Below are 24,038 nucleotides of genomic sequence, written 5' to 3' on the forward strand. Positions count from 1 at the left end.
AATTATTTAATTTAGTGTATTTAATTTGAATTATATATATTATATTTATAGATTTAAATAAAAATAAAACATATAGGTTATTTTATTTTAATATTTATATAATATATTTCAATTGAATTAATTAATAGTTTAAAAGTGAGGATATTAATTAATAGTTGAAAGAGAGAGGAATTAATTAATGGGTTAAGAGAGAGAGAGAGTTAATTAGTAGGTTAAGATAGAGAGTGAGTTAATTAATGGGTTGATTAATGATTTAGAGAGAGAAATGTGGGTAGTTTGGGAATGTGAATGAAAAGGTGGGTAGTTTGGGAAAAATTGTTTGAAAGGTGGGTAGGACAAGAAATGGTTCGTTGTTAATGCTATCCAAAAATAATAACAATAATGAAAAACTATATTAAAGTTAAATTAAACTATATTAAAGTTAAATTAGACAAATGTAGCCCATGATGAGAATCTCTTCTGAACAATACCAATTTTTTAATTTTAATTTTTAATCATCATGAAAGCCGGCTAATTGTATCAAAATACTTTTTTGTGTAATTAATTGTGAAAAAATGAAAATGGTGGCAATTTAATAATTATGGGAAAGAAAGAGAATATGACAAGTTGGATCTGGACCACAAGCGAGCTTGAGTTTATTTTTGTTTAATAATAATAATACTTCACTGTTTTCGATTTATTAAAATAATAATCAATTTCTTTTTTATAATATTGTATTAACTCTTTCTAATAAAAATAATAATAAAATGGCAGACAGACTCAAGGTCCTAGGCGCCAACTCATGGTTTACTCAGCTCAACCATTGTAACATTTATTTGCTATAAATTATCTAAAAAATACCAAAAAAAAAACTTATATATACATAATATGGTTTTACAACTTATAAATGTAAAAATAAAATTTTTATAAACCAGATCAAAGATGGGTGGTTAAATTGACTATCTTAAAAAATTGTATTTTTTAAACATAAGATTTTGAATTGTATTTCAAAAGGATATTTTGATATATTTAATTATGTAATTTTGTTTGTAGAATAGATATTGGAATATATAAAAAGGTTAAGATTTAAAGAGTTTTTCAAACAAACGCAAATAATTACTGAACTAATGTGAAATCACAGATTCTTTGCACAACAATCTGCGATAACACCACACCACACTACACACCGTGGAAATAGACATCTCTTGATTTTACGAGCATTATTTGGAGTCAATCGGACAGACATGGAGGAGTATGAAATTCACAAGACAACCTCCAACTGAGTTCTTGCTGGCAATTACAATGATTGAACTCAAAATACCTAGGATGCAACCTGTTATATGTTGCCCACAAAATTTTAAGGACTTTTTTCAAAATCGGCAGAAAAATAAAACAGTTGACTTGATAATGTTACCTGTTGGCTGTAATAATTACTTGGGATAAGAAATATGATGAAAAGATGGCATCCAGACACCAGAAGGACTGGTTTTATCGACATTTCCATGAGTAGATTCTTTAGTTTCAGTGGGCAACACCGGCTTTGAGACTCTTTGCTTGTCAGCAGCTCGAGAACACGAGGCAGATGGCGAGTCTGAACTGCTCACAGTCTGTAATAGAAATCTACATTTGTTATGGTTTTCAAAACTCACCATCATAAAAAAGAAAAAAAAATCTTTAGAGATCGAGATTGTGTTAAAATAGCAGTTTTCAAATAGACTCAATGTATAGTTTCGTAAACAACTCACATTTATCAAGAAGGTATTGTCATTTTTCAGATTCCTCATTGTTGGTGTTCTAGGCTGCATGATAAAGCCTGGATTAGTTGCATTGGGCTGCCTCATGAGTTCTTCCGCCGAGGCTGAGTGGAAAGCATGATACTCGCTAATATTAACAATGAAGTAATCACACAGTAAGGAGAAGGAAAATACAGCAAAGTAATTCATAGTGGAATGGCAATAGTGTTCATTATTAACTTCACAGTGCTTCCTCGATATCATTAAATGCACTCAAACAACTAATTATTACATAACACATAAAAGCTCACCTTGATCCTTCTCTGCATCAGTTGGATTTGTTCTGCTTACATATAATGGTTGACGAGTTTTACTTTTCCGACCTTGCTGCTGATACTTGAGGATGCTCCAATCAAATATGTAGTCCAATACATATCCTTACAGATCCAATCAGAAAGTTAGAATCTAACATATTCTTATAAATGGAAGAGTATCTAATATTTGTATGTAATGGAACAGACTAACTAGTTTTACCTGTACGACCGAATAGCTCACGCAACAAACGCCTTAGAAAACCATAATCAGGTCTCTGCTCAAATGTTAATGAATGACAGTAATGGAAGTATGACGCAAATTCCACTGGGTGAGACTTGCACAAAGCCTGCAAATGATGCCCAGAGCTAGTTTGTTTTGGGGAAAAGTATTCAGATCCGAAAGAAATTAGTAAGCTATTTGTAGATGGTTATATTGGGCATACCTCTATAGGCGTGGATAGTTTCTTCTCACATATTCTGTCATATTTTTGCTTCTTATTATCAGCTTTTAACCCTTGCCATGGAAGGCTGTAAAAAATAGATCACATAACAAAACAATAATAAATCAGATGTTCATAACAAGTAGACAATTGCAACATATGAACCAATAAATGTTTGCAAGATTTGTTGTCATACAAGTCATGGTGCATTAATAGTGGAATTAAGAGAGACAAAATAGAGAACTTTATGAAATATAAGTTACCCTCCTCTCAAGAAATAGATAAGTACATAACCAAGAGCCTCTAGGTCATCCCTCCTGCTTTGTTCTTCAGCAGAATGAAAAACACAGGTCAAGAACATTCTTTCAGACAGTGAAATGCTAAGAAGGCATCTAGATTCTATATCTTACCAATACCAAGGTGGGTGTTGCAACTAGCATAACGAGCAGTGCCTGTTAAGTTCTTATTCTCCCTGCAAAAGCATTTAGAACACACTTACACTTTTGTTGTCAGCATATATTAAGAGAACTCACGAGTCACGACAAACTCAGAAACAAGAGGCAGCAGGTAAGATTTTACAATACCACGAGAAGATACAGAATCAAAAAAAAATTACTTGAAAGGAAACAGAATCACAAAAATTAATACTACTAATAAATACAAACTAGTCGCTTAAGAGTCACAAATCAATATTGAAACTCATGCTACATGCAATGTGAGGAAAGAAACAAGCATGAGAAGTGAAGGCCGAACTTAACAGAAATATACCTATAAGGAATGTGGCGATTCGTTGAGGAATCTCGATATCTTTTGGCAAGCCCAAAGTCAATAATATAAACCTGATAAAATACGACCACGAGAGAGACCCTCGATAAGAGAGCATGCACAAGTGATGTCCACACAAAGAAAATTTTAAGGATTCACAATCACCTGATTGGCTTTCCGTCCAAGACCCATGAGAAAATTATCAGGTTTAATGTCCCTGTGCAGAAAACCTTTAGAATGTACATATTCTATTCTTGTGAGCTGCAGAAGACTCAAACAGAGGGAGAAGCTTCACTAACTCTTAGTTGCTGAGGAATAGCTAGATATAATTTATTCAAACTTAAGTACAAAGAAAGGGACAGCATAAATGAATAATGAGAATAGGAGTTGAAAGTCACCGTTTTCATAAAATGAATGGAAATATATAATCAAACATTTAACTTCATTAACACTAGTACATCCTCTGAATAATAAGTTTGATACAATACTGTAGCAAGTAAATATTGTGAGGATTTACTAGTAGACTGCTATGTAAGAGCAGAGGCTTTATTGATGAACAATTAACAAAATCTTCCACTGTCCATGTGGTATTAATCGAGGGCTTACCATTTGATCGGCCAACATTAAGACTGTCTTCAGTGAAAACTTCCTGCCACAGTATACACATAGATCTTCAAGACTCGGCCCCAACAAATCCATGACAAGCACATTGTTTTCGCCATCTACTCCTGACCATTTAATGGAAGGAATGCCACCTAGAATAGTAGTACAAGAAAAGATAATGAATATTGAGCAGCTATATCAGAAAATGTGGCAACAATGAACGAATAAATAAATTCAATTAACATCGAATGCTACGTACTTCCTCCTTGCAAGATGTTGTATATCTTGGCCTCATAAAAAAGTTGTGGATGTTTCGTCTCGCTCTTTTCCTACAATATCAAGCGAAGATGAAATAGTTCTTACAAGGTTCAGTTGATAACTCTAGAATACCTTCAAATAGATTACAACACGTTTATATGATGAAACACCAGATTATACAACATAACTCAATTGTCACTGTAAACATGATTAAATTATAACTATACTATAGTCGAGTGTTTGTTGATCAACTTATATTCATAGCAATGAAGTTCAATTTACACGATTAAAAAGGGAAAAAAGGATATATGCACAACACTTCATTCCACTGAATTTCAGCAGGAAATGTGCAAATTACTAAATTGAAACATATGACAGAAACTCACGATTTTCACAGCAACGATCTCAAACGTATCAACATTAGTACCTGACGAAAGATAAAAATAGGAAACCGTAATGAATTCGTTTGATATCAAGAGCTCATACTGGAGTAATACAAAAAAGAAGTGATAAACATGAAGAACGATCATATATATCTCTCACATTCATTAGAAATCACATAAACTAGTTAAATATTTGCAGAAATGAACAAGAGAACTCACAGAGATAGATTTCGCCGAACGATCCTCCGCCGATCTTGCGGCCGAGCTTGTATTTACCTCCGATTATCCTTTCCATACTAGCTAGTTGAGTAAGTGAACCGATCGAATCATTCAGGTAATCAAAATCAATGTGTCATTTCAAAGAAGAAATCTGAACTGATCGGATTAAAGTTCCAGTAATAAGCAAAAAGGCTTCGGTCATTTCTGATGATCTTTGATGAGACGAAGGGAAGCGGATAAACGCGGCCACGTAGATTGATTATATGGAGGGTAATTTCGGGAAATTGGTCGCTAAAGACGGTTGGAAGTCCAATAATGAGTATATAAAGCAAGGGTAAATGCGTAAATGTCATCCCGGGGAAGGTAGTGATTAGAATCACCGACTATTTGCTGGTTTAACTGTAAATGATTAAATTATATATACTAAATCTACCTTGTAACCGTTTTGATTCTTTATATTTAAACTTCGGTTTGTTTTTGTCTGTTTATAAAATCAATTTATCAGTATAATTGCTAAAAAAAAAAAAAACAAACAAACATATAAATATAATATAATAAATTAAAGAATATAAAAAAAAATATATATATAATATAATATAATAAATTATAGAATAAAAAAGTTAATTGATAAACATCTTGGAAATAAAATTTTAAATAATTTTTTAATAATTTTTTTTAAACATAACGACCAAAATATAACCTAACATAAAAAAAAATAAGTGCAAATAGATTAAAATAAATAATTGACTCAGAATATCTTTAAAAAAATAATTTAAAATAATTTAATTTATAAAATATATATATTAAAGTATTAATTAAATTAAAATAAATTTAAGAAAAAAAATAAAATATACAAAATAATAAATATGTGTGAATATTCTAACCCTTAATAAAAAAAAAAATTACTTCACCAAAGTAATTCAGTGGTAAAAATCAACTTAAGAAATCTTCGATTCCATCTAGAAGTGCTTTAAGTCTAAACCGGATCATTATTGTGGAGTGTCATACTAATTCTTCTTTAATTTTAAAAAAAATTATTTAGATTAAATTGACAAACTTTTATTATTTAAAGAGAATCAATTCAGAAAATTATCAATTTTTCTTAGTTGGTTGGATTCGATTTTCATCGTGACCTAACTAAATAATGTGCCACCGAATCAAACCAACTAAAAAATTGAGACTTTTATCATAAAATAGGAGATTGGGCTGCTGCAGCTTGAAGCCCACTTATTATAAAGTAGGCCTAAGGCCTAATAATTTTGTCACCACGTCCACTCGTAGGCCCAATACCTTGCCTGGTCTTTCTCCCCCAACCTTCGTCTTCTCCGACGATACTAATCGCATTTTGTTTATTCGTTGCAGAAGAACGGCGGTTGGCAGAGGTCATACAGGTGACTCGCGCCTTGGTTCTTCTTCAATGGTAGATTTTTCAGTGTTATTTGTCTTCTTTAGTTGCCTTTGTGTTTGTATGACTCGATCAAGTATGTCTGATTCGAAATTCTTCCTTTTTTTTGACACACTTTTGTGCATATGTGATGTAAGATATCCATAATAAGTCTAAGGTCTTTGTAAAGACAATTATGCATAAAAATGTGGATCAGAGAAGAACATTTATAATATTACATATTGTATGATATGAATAAGAAGCCAATAGTAGAATAGTCCATTACATTTTTCAATTAGTTGAAATTTTGAACTAGAAAAGAAGAAACTTTGAATCCATGTATATATGTTATACCTAGTATTGTGTCTGGAAACATTCAGCCGGTATCTGCCCATTGAACCGATTCACATCCTTACAATAGTCATAGATCATGTAATTGTCTCTTACCCAATTCATCTGACCCTGTTTATCATAGCTTAGTTGGCTGTATACAGTAGAAGTCCACCAATTTGCTGCAGTCTTGTTCCCACATTGAGTAATGCTAATCTTTCCATTCCATTTGCATGCCCTAGCCTTAAAATTAGTATACCTAGCTATAAACGGAGCTTCAGTCCAATCTGTCTTAATACGCCCGCCTTGAGTTGCCCAATCATCTGCATTCCATAAGCTGGAATATACCCTCATTCCATTTTGATTGGGGAAGGGAATGCCTATATTCTCGTAGTTTCTGAAAACCCTAATTGGAATGCTATCCACATACCATCTGGAATGAACCATATAGGATTATTATTCATGAATGTAAGAATGAAAACTACAAAATTTACTAACTTACACAACTGCAGAGGGGTTCCAGTGAATGGTGTAGTTGTGGTAACAAGAAGTAGGGTCAAACCAGAGACGGAACTGTTGCTCTCTATTACCTACTCCTTTAATGTAGATATTTGTGTGAATTGTGTAGGGTTGCCCTGTTACATTACCCAAAAACTCGAAATCTATTTCGTCGTGCTTGCTTCCCTTGGAGGACATCTATCAGTAATCAGATCAATCATTGAAATATAGTTATGACTTGTGATGATAACATTGATGGGTATAGAACTATATAAGAGACAGACTGACTTACATAATAGGTTGTGACAGTTCCTGCAGAGTTACCAGGAATGAACTTGATTTTCGCCTCAAGACTTCCAAACATAAATGCCTTCTTTGTCTGAACACCCGAGCCTGAAGTATGAAGTTTGGATTATTTTTTGCGTTATTATCTTATATAATATGATTGCTTACCTGAGTTTTTATCCAAGACTAGCTGAAGATCATTGCCATTGTTTGAAATGGAAGAATGATATCTTCCAAAGGTAAAAGACATGCTCTTTGCAAAATTCGCATGGATGGATGGCGGCGGGTAAAATGTGATTGCTGAAACGATAGATACGAGGAAGAAAGCACACAGTTTCGCCATCTCAAAGGTTATTTCTATCTATCTATTTGATCAATCTTTTGTTTAAATAGTAAAATATATATAATTGGAAAAAAGGAAGAGGGGGAAAAATCCCATAATTTGAATAGAACACAGCTGGGACGCGGTTGAATTAGGAAAATAATCCCTTAACATGAATGAGACTAATGATGCCCACTACTATACTGTAATTTTCGGCTGGCCAGCTGTTTAATTATAGGTAATATTGTTTTTTTTATGACAATAGATAAATAAAATTATAGAAAATAATTGATAATTGAATGAAAAACTTGTATAATCGAAACAGAAATGTTGAATGTCTCTAAGCCGGAGTATTTTGGAAGCTTATTGGAATGGAAAAACGAAAGGTGGTGATAGTGCGAATTCCGGGAAACAACAAGAGCCCTTAGAATTGAGGCAAGGAACACTCAGCAGGAAATTTTCCTTGAAAACGGTTGAAGTCTTTGCAGTAGTCATAGATCTTGTATGTTTTTCCAATCGATGTCAACTTGTTCCTTTGGGAATTGCTCAACTGGCTATAAGCAGGAGAGGTCCACCAATTTGCACGAGTTTTTTGAGCGCACTGTGTAATACTCACATTTCCTGTCCACACGCATGCACTTGGCTTGAACCCGCTGTACTTGACCACAAACGGGGCTAGAGTCCAGTTAGTCTTGACACGTCCACCCTGAGTTGCCCAGTCGTCTGCATTCCATAAGCTAGCGTAAACCCTCATCGGCTGACGGTTCGGATATAGGATTCTTTGATTTTGGTAGTTTCTAAATACTCGAATCGGAGTGCTATCCACATACCACCTGAGAAAAAAAAGGATCTTTGGTAATCGAAACATTAAATCAGAAATTGAAATCTTTCCACTTAAACTTACACAACTTGGGAGGGATTCCAATGAATGGTGTAGTTGTGAAAGCCAGAAGTTGGGTCGAACCAAAGGCGGAACTGTTGTTCCTTTGCACCGATTCCCTGGGCAAAAATATTTGTGTGGACGGTATAAGGTTGTCCCGATGCGTTTCCCAAGAACTCAAAATCAATTTCGTCATGATTGTCGCCTGTGGAGGATAACTGAAAATCAACCCACAAGAGGATTAGTAATTAGTACCAATTTAACACTAGTTAATAATTATATAAATTTGTTAAAGAATTGATTAGATTTACGTAGAAAGTTGTGACAGTTCCTGCCGAGTTTCCTTTAATCAATTTGATCATTGCTTGGAAGCTGCCAAACAAGAACTGGTTGTTTGATTGAACTCCGCCACCTACAATTATACATTCGAAAGAATATTTAAGTAAATCGAATAACTTGTAATAATAATAATATGCATTAAGTTAAAATCGAGCACCAGTAGTATTGGTGAGGACAAGTTGTAGGTCATTTCCTCCATTGAGAAAGGAAGATTGTTGCGCCCCGAAGGTGAAACTCGTGTCGGTGGAGAACTTGGCTTCGATGTGGCCGATGAAGCAAAATGAAATAGCTAAGAACATCACAAACCACAGCCCATTATTTGTCGCCATATTATAATCTTCTTTCTGTAGATGGAATTTTAGTTGGCTTGATTTTGTTTTCAATATTGTTGGCTTTATATAGGTATGTTCAGTTTTGTTGAGATGATCAAATACTAGATTCATTCATTCTCCTTAATAGACGTGTCTACCTCTTTTTAATTATAAGCAATTAAACACTCACAACTTACATTATAAATTTGTGCAATTACACAACTTACATTATAAATTTGTGCAATTATGATTTTTTTTTAATCATAATATTGAGATTTGAGATGGTCCTCCAAAAGTATATGCTATTTAACCATATAATTATAATGATCAATTTGTCAATTTGTGATTTTTTTTTTCATTTCTTTTTTGTTGGGTGTTTAAACAACATTATTATTTTGTTTATTTTATTTTTTTGGAATAAAGAAAAGTTAGCATAACACCCTACAATTATTACTTCCCATTTAAACTCAATTTTTAACCGTGTTAATAAATATGAAACATAACAAATTTGAAACAAAACATGTTTTTAACTTTGAATAGCAAATGTCATTGAAATAATATCGATAAGCATAAACCATAATTTGATAGAAGAAAAACATGAACGAGGAAAGATGGAATGTAGTCACAACATTTTTCTTTCGTTCAAATAAATAAATAAATGAAGCACGACTTAAAAGGGCAGTTTGTTTTGGAAGTATTTTTAATTAAGGTCCAGTTTGAATAAGCCTTTTCCAGTGTTGGATCTTAGTTATTGGGTTTGGAACTTTGGGTTAAATTAATTTGAAGTTTTAGCTCAAACTAACATGTAGCACGTGTATTTGTACGAGTAAAGATATAAAATCGAGAAAAATAAATTACGGTTAAGATATGATAATATTTTTAATTTACTCTCACATATATATTCAAATTAATCACAGTTTGTTAAAAGTCCCGTGTTCATCAAATTTGGTATTGAAATTAAAATATAAAGTTTTATTAGTCTAGTTGGTTAAAGGATTGTACTTATTTTTGTTAGGCTGCAAATTCGAAACATATCTGTAACATTTATAATTTTATTTTTAACCGTTTTAAGTTTATGGGCGGGTCAACCCACAATCCGACCCAAATATTCATTAATCTCATATATATATTCAAATTAATCATAGCGCTCGATCCGACAATCCGAACACTTTAAAAATTAAGCATAATTGTATATATAGATTCCTTAGAGAAAAGACTGATCGCGTTTGATCTATTAGAGAGAATAAATAACCTTTTGTTTGAAAATTATAAATTTATTATAAATGACATATTATTTAAGGATAACAAACAAAAATATGAAATAAAAAATAAATAAATAAAAATACATGAAACAAATAAAAATCAAACATTATCCAACAAATTATATATTGAATTCATATATCTTAAAAGGAAGGAATAACTCCCGACATACTTTAAATTTTCCGAAACTAAAAAAGAATTATAACTAACTAGTTAATTTCATATTCAACTAAAAGTTAAATGATGTGATATCACACTATATAATATAATATAATATATATATATATATATATATATTTTGTTAAATTTTTACTTATTAATAAAAAGTTCATTTGACAAGAAAAAAGAAAATATGATTGAATGACAACAACTTATTTTTATTAAAAACATACAAGAGTATGTTCTCAATTTCAAAACATTAAATTATAATACATGATTTTGAATATTAATTTATATGATAATGTTTTCAAATATAATTTTGTTAATTATATATATATATATATATAATTAACAAAATTAATAACCGTTTCGATTAAAAGTATTATATATGTTAGTTGATTTTGATAGATGTATTTTCCTGAAAAAATATTATTATGAATTATGTAGTTTGTAACTTGTCAAAGTTTTTTTTTTAATCAAATTTTATTGTTTTTAAAGAGAAATTATTTTTTGTTTAACCATGAAAAATATAGATTCTTTTTCTTAATAATTTTTTTTTTCAATTTCAAAGTCATTACTCCCCATTTTTAATTAAGACCTTAAATTTTTTTTCAAAACAATTATTATTTAAAGCTAGATCAACATTTTCTTGAGTAATTTACAAATAAAAACGATACTTAATATTAGCTTGACAAGATTTTCAAATTATCAACACATCCAATATTTGAGACAATTTATTATTTTATAATTGTTACAACTTGTTCCATATCTAGCTCACAAGCATTATTAGCTTCTGCTTCGTGCAACATTTAGTGCGGTTGTTTTGGCGTTAATTTGATTTTTTTCTTTAATAGCCATTAAAATATTTTTAATAAAAATTTATATTCAATTATAAATTGTTTAGACTTTTTTCTTAACTTAGAAAGAATATAAAATTTCAACCTGTCAAGGTTCGATTTTCCAGCTATAATTATGAGGTGCAACCGCTAATTTTCCTTAATTTTAAAAACAGATATATACATATATATTAACATTGAAACAAACTTATAAAACAAATCATATTAAAAAAAATCAAACAACCCTTCCCTTTATGTTTATATGTTTTTTTCTCATTCAATCATAATTTATGACGTTATCTTTTAAGATGGCGGTATGATTATGTTCAGAGGCGAGATTTCTCGAGGTTGTTCAATATCCAAGTTCCATGTCGCGAAGAAAAATAGAAAAGTTCCGTATGTGTCAATTTATAATTTTAATTTTAATTTATCTCTCTCTTTATATTATATATATATATATATATATATATATATATGATACAAATAGTTATTAAGAATAATTACTAAAATATTTTAACAACTAAAGTACTCAATTGACCCATTTTTGGGTAAAAAGAGTGACATTCTTATCATTACTCACCTTAACAAAATATATATCTTTATTTGTAGGTGGAGTTTTAAGATATATAACACTCTTGAATGACATTTCAAGAAAAATATTATGTTATATTGCTGATAATGTCAAATTTAGTTGCATTAAGGAGATATGAGAACACTTCCCTCTAAATTAATTCTAAACCCAACAAAAATATAAGAAACTTAAACCATGCATAAAGATAATTACTCCATTTTGTGCCAACTCCTTTTCTTTATTCTTTAATGAGCTAGGTCTGACCATGAGGGGTGATCTAAATTGATCTTCATGAGTTTATGCCTCGGGTATTATATATGGATGGAGACATCGATTGGGTGAATTAAATCATTCATATGAATTTCTAGCTAACTAGTCTATAGCGATAACCTGAGTTCCAAATCCACCTCTTCATTGCCATAACTCGTGTCACAGTTTTGAATAGAAGTCATTCGGTCACCTCGATAATTCTTTTGTATGTCCTACAATAGTGAATTTGTTTTAACTGATATTGCATTACAATTTCACATCACTATATATAAATCCATAGAACTTTACAAAAATACACAATATATATTAATGAGTTGATATCCAAATAGATAGAGATACCTCTTGTGTGTTAAAGAAGTGTCCAGTCATACTAGTTTGATCAACATAGTGGCGGCCATCTGTCATTCCATTGCCAGCAGTATTATTCCACCTAATTCAGTACAAATGAAAGTAAAAAAAAAAAAAATTATTGCACATAATAATTTTGAAAATTGATAAAGAAAATTGTATTGTTCAAAGTTATGCCATCAAATTTTAATGAATTATCTCCTAGTATTAAATGTAATTTATTAAATTAGAATAAGATAATATACCTTGCTATTTTGGCATGGGAATCACCAAAGTTTATGTTTGTTCGGCTAAATTCATTCATGCCCATCTGTCAAATGATTCAAATTTTCTAAAATGTTAAAAGACATTAATTAATAAAACTTCAATTTGTCATACAACTATTAATTACTAGAATTGTGAAAAAAAAAACAAGAGGACTTTTGAAGACAAGAGGATCTTAAAGAAAATATATTGAAACTTTTGTATTATTTCTGAATTGAAGCAATTTGATTACAAGAGTTGGTTTAATATATATAAGTAAATTAATATTAACAAAAATTGATATCAAATAACTCCTATAATTAAGAAAAACTAATTGCAGTTTAACAATGTAACTAATTAAAGAGTTTTTATTTATTTAGTTTAACAAATAACTGCATTGATCTTATTGCATACTGCTTACTTTGATATATTTATCAAAACTTTAGTTTCATTTGATTAATTTGTGACAAATTTGTTAATGGTTCAAGATATTGATTCACAGTTACATGTGAACTTCATGAGGCTCTGATTTAATGGAAAAAAAGTCTTACTTTTACACACAAAAAAAATAAAATCAATATCTCTAATTTTTGGAGCCAATTGATTTCTTTTCATAAATAGTTCATGAGAGATAATATTGATACTAATAATTTTTTTAAAAACATTTCAAGTTAATTAAAGAAATGTCATTTTCAAATAGACATGTAGTAACTCTTCATTTCCCTAGACATTTTCCTGGATTTTTCAGAAGAAAAAAAAACTAAGATATCCTAAGTAATTTCTATACATGTATCTATGAATCTTGGAGAAGAATAAAATAATCATTAATTCTAGGGCACAAAAAATTTCATAGATTCCAAGTTGTTGGTTATCAAAAGTTGGTCTGTCATCACAATTAATTAAAAAATAGATTCTTAATAAGAAAGCAATCAAGTACTAAATTAGTGATTACCAGAAAACTCTGATGACCTTGATATCCATAAGAGCTTGAAGAAGACAATGAAGATGATGATGAATATGGTGTTTGAAGCCTCAAATCCTCCTGCATGTAGATATTTTTTTTATGGGTATTCAATTTTCACCATAAATTTCCAATCTTTAGATAAATTTATGAACAAATGAAATGATTTCATCCTTCAAATAGAAAGAAGAAGAAGAAGAAAAAATGAACCTGGTTAAAGGCAGTAGTTGGATATGGAGAAAGATATGAACAACCATTAATCTGACCATGAAGCCTCATCTTCTCCAACTGAGCAACACCAAGTCCTCTTTGTGGTTGCTTAGGTTTTTCTGAATTATTATTGTTCTTCCTGTTTTTTCTTGAAGATCTTTCATTTCCTGATGATCCTATGTTCATCTCCCCAAAGTAATTGCTTCCCATCTCTGTATTATAGATGATCAGAATTAAGAGAGAGAAGTTAATTTGTAAGATCCATCTTTAAAATGATCATCATCTTCTCTTTTAATCTGTTTTTGATACCCTAGAAAAGATAATTAACTTACTTGTAATTATTGCATAGCTGTATAAGATTGAGATTAGATTTGTCTCTGTCTCTATATATTTTTATATTCATAGATTTTGTGTTCATTTCCCATCTTCTATCAAATTAATTATTATTTATTTCCCCAACTAGACTTATGACTTTTTGGATACTTTTAACTTTTGAAAGTGATTGTCTCTTATCTTTAACTGCATGCTTCAAAATTTATTAAATTAATTATTTACTAATTTCAACATATATTAATTTTCATTTAATTCAAATTTAAGCATAATGATCTAATTAAGAAAAAACTGAAATAGTGAGAATCAGTGTCGGCCCAAAGGGTTGAATGACTTTGTGTGATCTTATGTAACTTTAAAAAAAAAAATTAACATAGAAGTATATAATATTTTAATGATAAATGGGTATTAAAATAGTGATAAATAAAGAGTTGATAGAAGATGAGTGAGTATTATATAATTATATCTCATTAGCCTTGTAAATTAATTAATTGTATATTGATTGATGCAGATTGATTAAGAAATTAACAATAGTGGAAATTAACCATAAGTGGCACCCACGCGCTCTAAATTGGATAAATTTAATAGATTAATAATTAATTCAAGTTAGGAAATATATATTTATAACGTTGGACCAAATCAAAAATATAATAAAATTAAGATTCTAGAAAATCTGGCAGCAACTTTATAGGGATTGTCTTTTGGGGACAAATAAATTATCGGCCTCCTAACTTTACTATAAATCTTATCTAGTAACATCATATAAAGTTCATAATTATATAACTAACTATAACTGGTGAAGGAATTGAGTCGGTTCAACCGGTTAGTAGAGTGGTTCAATCAGTGATTTTCATATAATAATAAAATAATATAAAATAGTAAAAATTAATCCAATTGATTTTTAGTCCGATAAAAACGAAATCACTTAGTTCAAGTAAGTGGTGGAGTTTGAGGTTAATGAAAAATTTTGTAATTCTTAATGTTTAGAATTATAATCGGTAATCTACACACATGAAACTAGAAATAGGAAAACTCAATTAGAACAAAAAAAAACGGGGAGAGTAGAACTAAGAAAGTGACAAGTGAGAAAGAAAATAAGTGATTTAAAAAAAAATAGGATAAATCCGTTGGGTTAACCCGGGTTGCCGAATTTCCGGTCCAACCGGCGGGTTGGTAGGGTTTAACTGGGTTAATTCAATTTCCAATTTTTTCATCTACCCAGCCCGATTTGACAACCGGTTCACCGGGTTTACCGATCCGACCGGGTTTCAAAACTATGATATTTATTAATTGATCACAAGTCACAACCATAAGCTATCTGGGTTCTAGTCGGGGTTCCATTATGATTATGGTAGTCTCGATAGATTTCAATTCATAGTTTGGTTCAATTCATAGTTTACTTAATCTAGACACAAAGGAAACTTTAAGTTTTTGATTAAAAATAATATATAGATAGTTGATCAATGAAATTAATAAAAATTGAGCTGTAGAACACATGATTTGTGGGTCATGAGAGATCAGATGTGTGGTGGAAAGTGAAAAGAATGATATAACGATGGATTGATTGATCTATATTCATGTATTGTTAAAACAAGCATGTGATTGTGAGGACTCATGAAGCAAATTACATAAAAAAGGACAACCCATGTCCATAAGTTTCTCTTATAAAGTGTGTCTATTATAATTAATTACTTGTTTCTTTTTCTTTGTTTTCTTTTGATTTTTTCACACTCATTACTTGATCCCTTACATGTTGGCTCTTCTTCCCAAGCATCTAATTATATGTAATTTATATCAATTCTTTGATATGGGGGATGGGATATATCGATATATATATATGTTAGTGTAACAAGATATGGGCAAAGTGCATTGATCACGAGTGTGCTATATTGTTTTTTGTTTTTAGATAATTTAGATGTAAGAATTGGAGAGACATGATTAGGGCATGTACAATTTTTATGACTTACTTTAATATAATTGTCTTTGTTGTTGTTTGAGTATATTATTGTTTTAACTGTTTAAAATATATAAATTTGAGAGCTTATATAAAATGTTCTTAATATTTTGAATGTTAATTTTTGGATTTTGGGTTCCTTATGTGTATTTAGATGTTTTTTTTATATTGATGGATTTTAGGTATTTTTGTAAAAATAATTGTGTATTTAATGAAGTTTTTTGTTTTGTAATTGTTAGTTCCGTTTGTAAAATTTCGAATATGTTGAGACAGATGATTGTTTTGCGTTAATGAATGTATTATTTTTTATTTTTAAATTATTTAATGTAAGGACTATTTGTCACTTCCTTAATACAAAAGTATGATTTTTTTTACATATTTTGGTTGATGCTCCACCTTTGTTTTTTACATACTCTTGATTTTAGCATGTTTGGATTGTTTTAAAAGTGATGAATTCTTATTGAAAAATGTCTTAGATATTTCCTGTTGGAATTTTAAACTAATTCATAAATTCCATTAATGAATGGAAATGAGAATTTGGGTAAATAAAATCAAATGAAATTCAAACGAAATTCACATAAAATTCAAACGTGAATTAAAGTGAAATTTGATCCAAATAATTAAATTATTTTGTTAATGATGTAATTAACATTTAATGGCTTGAAAAACAATTATCAAATTAAATATGTTTAATTTTGTTAATTGTCATTGTAACCTTCATGATATTATTACTATCAATTTATTAGCAAGAAAATCATGTAACGTGTATTTTCTATCGAAGAGAAAATACAAAGGGCAATGAAGAGGCAATCAAGGTCAGCCGTTGGATCAAAGATTAATGGTTGATTTTATTTTTATGAAAGTTTAACTTTTCAACAATATAAAATCCCTCATCTCTAATCTCAAATTTTTTACATTATCTTATATTTTTTCTCACACTAGAATTCCAAAAGTCTTCTTCATGTTTTGTGAGTGTTCTTCGAGTTCTTTGTTCGATTTTTCCGTTGAAACCCGGTGATAGTTCAGGTACTTTATCAAGCTCGTTGTGTAGTGATTTCGGTGCTGAATCACTACTAGATTCGTTGTACCCTAGGAGACAGCCATCTGTGATAAGCTCTAGCACATGGGGAGACGGTGGAACTGTTTTAAGGGAAATGTGTTAAGCACATGCCTCGAATCAACAATTTATTCGGTGATATTGTTTTTCATATATTTTATTTATTTCATCTATTTGTAACATAATTTATATATATATATATTTCAGTTATTTTTCAAGACAATATTTCTAACATTTCCTTTATTATATTTCATTTTTTTTGTTGTTGTTGGTGGCCTGTTTTTTTAGGTTGTATTGTTTTTTTATTTGTTTCTTTTGTAACTATCTATTTTATTTTTAAACATGAAAAAATATATATAATAATACTTTTATTTTCAACTTATATTATATATAAGAATTTCAAAAAATATATAATAATTAAGAAGTTTGTGTGTTCATTTGAAATCACTTTGCACTTAAAATAATAATAAGAATTTTCTCATAATAATTGAGATGATTTTATGACACATATATGATATATATCAATAATTAATCCTTAAATAATATAAAAATATAGAGTATGGTCATTGGTAGCTGTGAAACCATATGTTAATAATATTTTATTCATTATGTTGACATGCCCACGTCACATTTTAAATGTTTACATTATTGTCTGTTGTCACGCTATTCTCGCTTTAAATTAAAATAAAATTTTGGTTATGACTTAATTAACTAATTATATAAATATATTGGTTAATTATTTATATAACTATGCAAACTTGCGTGCTTCAACAACTGATATATTTTTTTTACACTATTAACTAAATAAAATATGAGATAAATATTAAATGATAAGAAAAGAAGACTGAAGACGTAAATAATAAATTAACCCTTTTAAGATCTAAATTATAGATGCATTCATTTTTTTAATTAGATCATATTCATGTTGTAAAGATTGAATAGATTTGTCAGAATATTTGTTAATTAGATCATATACATGTGGTAAGTTATACATGTATCATTTATTTATTTTTTTATATATATATAATTCAAATTGGGGTGGATTTGAAATAAATTTGTGATGGACTCAGGGCGGATTAAAAAAAATTAAGGTCAAAATGTTACATTATCATTTAATTTCTTCAATATTTTCAATATAATTCACCGTTTGTTTATCTAATTATAAAAAAAAAAGTTGATAAAACTTACATTTATCTAGCTATTCATTTTATCTAAAATTTTCTCATTAATTTTTTAAGTCACTTCAAATTTTTTGGAGTTCATCCCAACTCTGAATTCTGAATTTGTCTCTGTAGACTTAAAAAATTATGAACAAAATGAATGGATAAACGTAAGTTTAGTTTATTTTTTATGAATTAAAAATGCAAATACTAAATTAAATTGGAAATAAAAATGTAAGATAATTTTTTTATTTTGTGCTGACCCTGACCTTAACCCTAATATAAATTCGTTCATCTATATATAAATTTAATTAAGTATATATATCTTATGGATAATAAGAGGTTTAGTATTGTTAATCTTGATTAAACTCATATGAGAACAAATAAATTTCTTAAATAAAATAATCAATATATAAAGTCAATACACGGTGAGTTGCTCTCAATAGTCAAAATCTGAGTACCCAATAATACCATTGATGCAATATTTATATATTATTAATTAAAGAGTAAGCAAGAATCATAAGTTATTTCTTTTCAATTCGTATTAACTAATTAAGTTATTTATTTTAAATATTCTAATGCCAAATTTAATTCCAGGGCTTACAATTTGCCACGTCTCTCCAACCGTGCAACTAGATAACTTAATTATAATTAAAACTATTTTATTAATAATTATTTAATTAGTCAGATGAAAGATAAGCCTTGGAATTATTATCCAACGCAAGAATATGAAAACATCCCTGAACTCTTAATTCTCGACCAAATTGAAGATGTACTTTCCAATGAATTTGCTTGTTAAAGGGTTTTATATAATTGTTTTTTTGTAATTTAGAAAGTCAGCACATTACATCATATTAAGTGAATTTTTTTTTAATAATACATTATGCATGACAAAAATATTGTGAGATATTTGTCTCTTTTAACCATGCCTAATTTTTAATTATATTTTCATGTTAATATTTTTCAATGAATAAAACTAGAATGAAATAAATACTCTTCAATACTATTATTATAGCGATAAGACAAAATTCTTTTGAAAACCCGGTTGAGCCGGTCGGTGAACTTATTGATCTTCTTGAGAATTTTCGAACTAGTTAGATTTTATATTATGTTTGTTCGTTGGTGAACATTATTTGTTTATTTTTTATTGTTATTTTAAAATAGTTAATCTTAGTGTGTTTCGGATGTGTTTGGTGACAAAGTGAACACTTGTATTTTGTATTATTTTTATCGTTATATTTAAATGACTATCATTTATATATGTCATGTTGCATTGAGTAAAAAAATGAATGAAATGATAACTCAAAGTTGTCGAGAAATTTGAAATATTTTTTGTTAACTTGGGGTTGAAACTTTGATATATATATTTTTCTTTACTATTATGATCTAAGTGGTCTTTCATGCTTAAAGAATCTAAACTCATTTTCCTCGCACCAATAATAATATGAAAACAAGACAACATGGCTTGTCAGCAAAGTCATTGACACTATGTTATCATGTGGTTGCATTAACTTTATTTTGAATAATTTGTTTCTTTATAAGTGTCTTTTCGCATTTAGTACTAACTTATCATGTAAATGGAAACACTTGAATTAAAATTTTATTTATTTTAAAATAGTCTAGAAATATTTTTCATTAAATTCTCCTCATATATATTTATATATATATATATATGAAAGCTTTTGTAAGTTGTTTTTGATTAGGTTAACTTATGATACTAGATTGATGATTTCCTATTTCTAATTAATCTAAAAGAAACTGTTAGTTGATTATCTCGTTGAGGTGAGGCGCAATATTGTCACAAAAAAAATCACGAGAGTCAACGTCAATGCGATGGCAAGAATATCGAACCTTTGAATCACTTATGTCGTCATTCCATATCTACATGTTGTATTCATTTGTTGAGCCTCACTAATTCCACTCTAATTAATCTCACATTTTCGGCTTCCTTCTTTTCTTTTGACAATGACTACCTTATTTTCAAAAAAAAATTCCATTAAGCTTCACCTTCCTTTGCAGATTCAATTCCTACTCCATTGACATTATTTTCTATAATAATCATAATAATGAAACATATGCAATAAGGAATAGTAAAACAAAGAGATAACTACTAGTTAATTATTAATGGAGGGAAAATTAATATTAATTCTACACTAATTAATGCAAATAATATCTACCGTAGATTATGTTGCACATGGATAAACCTTTGCTAACTAAGAAAATCATCCACACCGTGTATAGCGTGTGTTTGTAAGTGTATTTTCTTGGTAACTACTAATTATTGAACATTAATTAGAACTTGTTTGATGTTTGATTATTTGAATTTTTTTAGTGGATTTTTATAATAATAAAAACTTGTTCGATAAAAATAGGTTATTTGGGTTTTAATTAGTTGAATTATTATAAATTATTTTGTATGTAAAATTTAAATTCTATAAAATTAGAATAAAATTATTTTAGTATTTTACTTACTGAATAAAGTTATTTAATGGTTAAAAGATATATAATAGTGGTATTTGTATTTTGGGTAAAATTTTTAAACAAATCCATATCAAACGATGACTTTGAAACTAATATTATATGACTTTTTTAATATGTTGTATGTATAATAAAGAGTGGAGTTAATTAATTAGTTTAAGCTTAACACTATTTAACTCTGAGCTTTAGATTCAATATTTGTCTGCAATTTTTTTTATATAACCCCTTTTAAGTATTAGCAAGTATTATATAATTAAGCATTTTTTAGGACAACAGATCGATGAATATGTATATATATATATATGAATATATATATATATATATATATATTTTAATATATACACACGAATAACTACAAATGTCAGATAATTAATACTGGTTAGTTTATAATCTAAATGTCATGAATATTTTTATTTTGTGAATAACTAAGAAGTTAATGCAATTTATTTCCTTTCATGTGAAACGAATTAATACAACCATTCTTGTATTTCTTTTGCAAGATTTTTTTCATTTTTTTTTTATAAAACTAACATTTTTTTATGTTTAGATCTTATTTTTTTTTTCATATAAAAGAATATTATTATAATAGTTCAAGTGACAAAAGTATTGTTTAAACAAAATAAGAGTCTCGAATTCAATTCTCACTAATTAAGAACATTTTAAATTGATCATTTTTTTCTTATGTTTTTAGTGTTGTTCCTAAATGATTAATTTGAATTGTATTTTTGGTGTGTAATTTAATGACAATGTGATTTTATTTTATTTTACGTTATGTTTAAACGACTATAATTTATGTCATATTATATAGATATTTTTGTAAAATATTTTAAATTGAAATCGATTATAATGTAAGAGTTGTGCTAATTTTTGAAAATAAAAAACATAAAAAAGGAAATTGTATTTAATTAGGATAAATTGAGTAATTAATTATATGTAACATATAATTCATGTGATTTGGTGGAAACATGTGGTTAATACTATAATGTTGTAGGGATGGTTGGAAAGATACACACAAACTTAAATATTAATTCAGATCTATTTTGGGTACTACTCAAAGATATATAATATTGCCCATAAATCCTTCTTGGAAGATTTTATTCCCAATGCAAAAAAAATAAAGTCTATTAAGTATGGATTTAAATTATTTCTTTAATTTTGACACCAATGCAAATGGGACCTCGGAATCTGTGAAGAAGGGCGTGTCAAGATGCTTCATGGGATTAACAGTTGGCTACTTTTTGTACTAATATATTTTAAATCACAATTTAATTATAAAAACCAATATTGGGTAGGTAAAATCTCATTTAAACACCACTATACAAAAATACAATAAAGAAATTAATTAAACAAAGAAAAAAGCCTAGAAAAGTTAATGGGTTCATAAAATTTTCAATGAAACACTAGTTATAAACTATAAATTAATTAATCAAAATTCAATTAACACGTCACATTCATTCCAATTCGGTAGACAATTTTATTTATTTATGAATAATAAAATAGATATTTATGAATAATAGATTTATTGATTGAACCTATTAAATAATTATATAACAAACCTTTCAATAAAACCTCAAATCAATCTAGATAGATAGATTTAAATATTGATCAAAATATAAATAAGTGGCCCTCTCTAAAAATGGGAAATGAGCAAAATATTAATGTATATGGTCTACTCTTTTGTCCTGTTTTCTTGGGAGCATATAATAATAAAAACAAAACCAACATCCCAAAAGCTAGCTCTATGATGATCTATCTATCTATCTTGGATTTATGATCTTATGCTAAGCTTAATTAATTTCCATTTTCAACACTTCTTCTTTCCAATATATATTCTAATATGTGGACTATTGAAATTATATTTTTGAAGTCACATTAATTTTCTTGTTTAATGTTCATAATTATCTTATAATTACTTGTGTGTGCCTAATGGTTTACTCAAAAGGGTAATTGTGTAAGTATGCATTCTTTCTCATAAATTAGGGTTAAATGGAGTACAATTGAATCATAATCAATCAAACTATAATTAATACAAGTTGAAGGTTCAAGGTTACATGATAATGAGTTGTACACCCACAACTTGATCATATCCAACTAGCATAAAGGGCATCCAAAAGTCAAGCCTATTTGAAACACTAACATTTACATATGATTATGTTTATAAATTTATTTATAATAGCTATTTCAAACAATAATACAACTTTTTTTCGCAAACAATGTTTATTATATGAATCACACTAACACAACCATTATCCTCACGACTCTTAACGATTTCATTAAAATCTAATTAATTTATAGATAAAACAATGTTGACAATGATATGATTCAATAATAATCATAAGCTCAAATAATGATTGGATGCTTTGGGGTGAGATCAAGATGCAATCATACTTGGGGTAGGGAAGGTTCTTTGTGTCCAAGGGTGCATATTATATTGCACCATCTTTACCTTCCTTAATTTGCTTTTCATGGAAAAATTGTTTTTGTTATTATATTCATAGTCATAATCACGATCTCTATTGTTTTGAGTAATTTAAGGTTAGTAAATCTAGTGAAGTACATTTAACTCAAGCCCCCATGCAACTTGAGTAAATTAAGAACTATGGCAACTTGTTACTTGAATAGCTAGCTACCCACATGGATCAATTTTATAATTCAACATGCAATTGTTTAAGTAATTATGCTAACAAGTTTGATTAACTCTTATGCGTTTATCTTTCTTTATTATTTACTCTTCAAATCCTAAAATTTTATTATTTTAGAGAATCTTATATAACTAGTTGATTTTAGATAAAGTATTTTATATTAACAATAATAAGATTTTATAATTTTTCGAGTTTATAAATAATTTTAATTTTACGATTTTATAATTAAAAAAAGTAAATTTATATTGATATATATATATTATTATTATTTATTCAAATAAATAAATTAATATAATTAATTGTTTAAATATAATTGTTTCATATTGTCATTTACTTATTGTTATTTTTAATTAATTTAATATTTAGATTTTTTTTTTAAGTTTTAATATATAATACTTAATTATATATATAAATAATATTATATAATTAATATTTTTAAATTAAACTATCATAATTTCAAGTAAATTATCAATTCTACTGACTTAATTTTGAAATTTCAATTTTAAATATTGCTTA

General features: G+C 28.3%; 4 protein-coding genes across 4 annotated transcripts; all 4 read right to left on the reverse strand.

Annotated features, from left to right (window-relative positions):
• Positions 1-1,029: 1,029 nt before the first annotated feature.
• LOC124912425 (casein kinase 1-like protein 3) lies at positions 1,030-4,922 on the reverse strand. Its single transcript, XM_047453043.1, has 14 exons — positions 4,695-4,922; positions 4,479-4,519; positions 4,094-4,163; positions 3,838-3,986; positions 3,397-3,492; positions 3,235-3,305; positions 2,877-2,938; positions 2,730-2,793; positions 2,470-2,554; positions 2,247-2,373; positions 2,024-2,149; positions 1,725-1,860; positions 1,394-1,586; positions 1,030-1,312 (listed from the first exon to the last, which is right to left on the reverse strand). Exons 1-12 carry the CDS (start codon positions 4,768-4,770, stop codon positions 1,817-1,819), a joined length of 1,011 nt encoding a protein of 336 aa, XP_047308999.1. The 5' UTR covers positions 4,771-4,922; the 3' UTR covers positions 1,030-1,312; positions 1,394-1,586; positions 1,725-1,816.
• A 1,510-nt stretch (positions 4,923-6,432) lies between these two features.
• LOC124911608 (probable xyloglucan endotransglucosylase/hydrolase protein 26) lies at positions 6,433-7,104 on the reverse strand. The gene is made up of 2 exons (XM_047452111.1): positions 6,911-7,104; positions 6,433-6,841 (listed from the first exon to the last, which is right to left on the reverse strand). The coding sequence occupies exons 1-2, from the start codon at positions 7,102-7,104 to the stop codon at positions 6,433-6,435; spliced, it is 603 nt and encodes a 200-aa protein (XP_047308067.1).
• An 833-nt stretch (positions 7,105-7,937) lies between these two features.
• Positions 7,938-9,061, reverse strand: LOC124911609 (probable xyloglucan endotransglucosylase/hydrolase protein 26). Its single transcript, XM_047452112.1, has 4 exons — positions 8,909-9,061; positions 8,705-8,848; positions 8,418-8,611; positions 7,938-8,346 (listed from the first exon to the last, which is right to left on the reverse strand). Exons 1-4 carry the CDS (start codon positions 9,059-9,061, stop codon positions 7,938-7,940), a joined length of 900 nt encoding a protein of 299 aa, XP_047308068.1.
• Positions 9,062-12,246: 3,185 nt separating this feature from the next.
• LOC124911610 (protein SPEAR3) lies at positions 12,247-14,113 on the reverse strand. The gene is made up of 5 exons (XM_047452113.1): positions 13,902-14,113; positions 13,683-13,772; positions 12,733-12,797; positions 12,479-12,569; positions 12,247-12,351 (listed from the first exon to the last, which is right to left on the reverse strand). Exons 1-5 carry the CDS (start codon positions 14,109-14,111, stop codon positions 12,247-12,249), a joined length of 561 nt encoding a protein of 186 aa, XP_047308069.1. The 5' UTR covers positions 14,112-14,113.
• Positions 14,114-24,038: the final 9,925 nt, after the last annotated feature.

Source organism: Impatiens glandulifera, chromosome 8, assembly GCF_907164915.1.
Source record: "Impatiens glandulifera chromosome 8, dImpGla2.1, whole genome shotgun sequence".
Taxonomy (NCBI): Eukaryota; Viridiplantae; Streptophyta; class Magnoliopsida; order Ericales; family Balsaminaceae; genus Impatiens; species Impatiens glandulifera.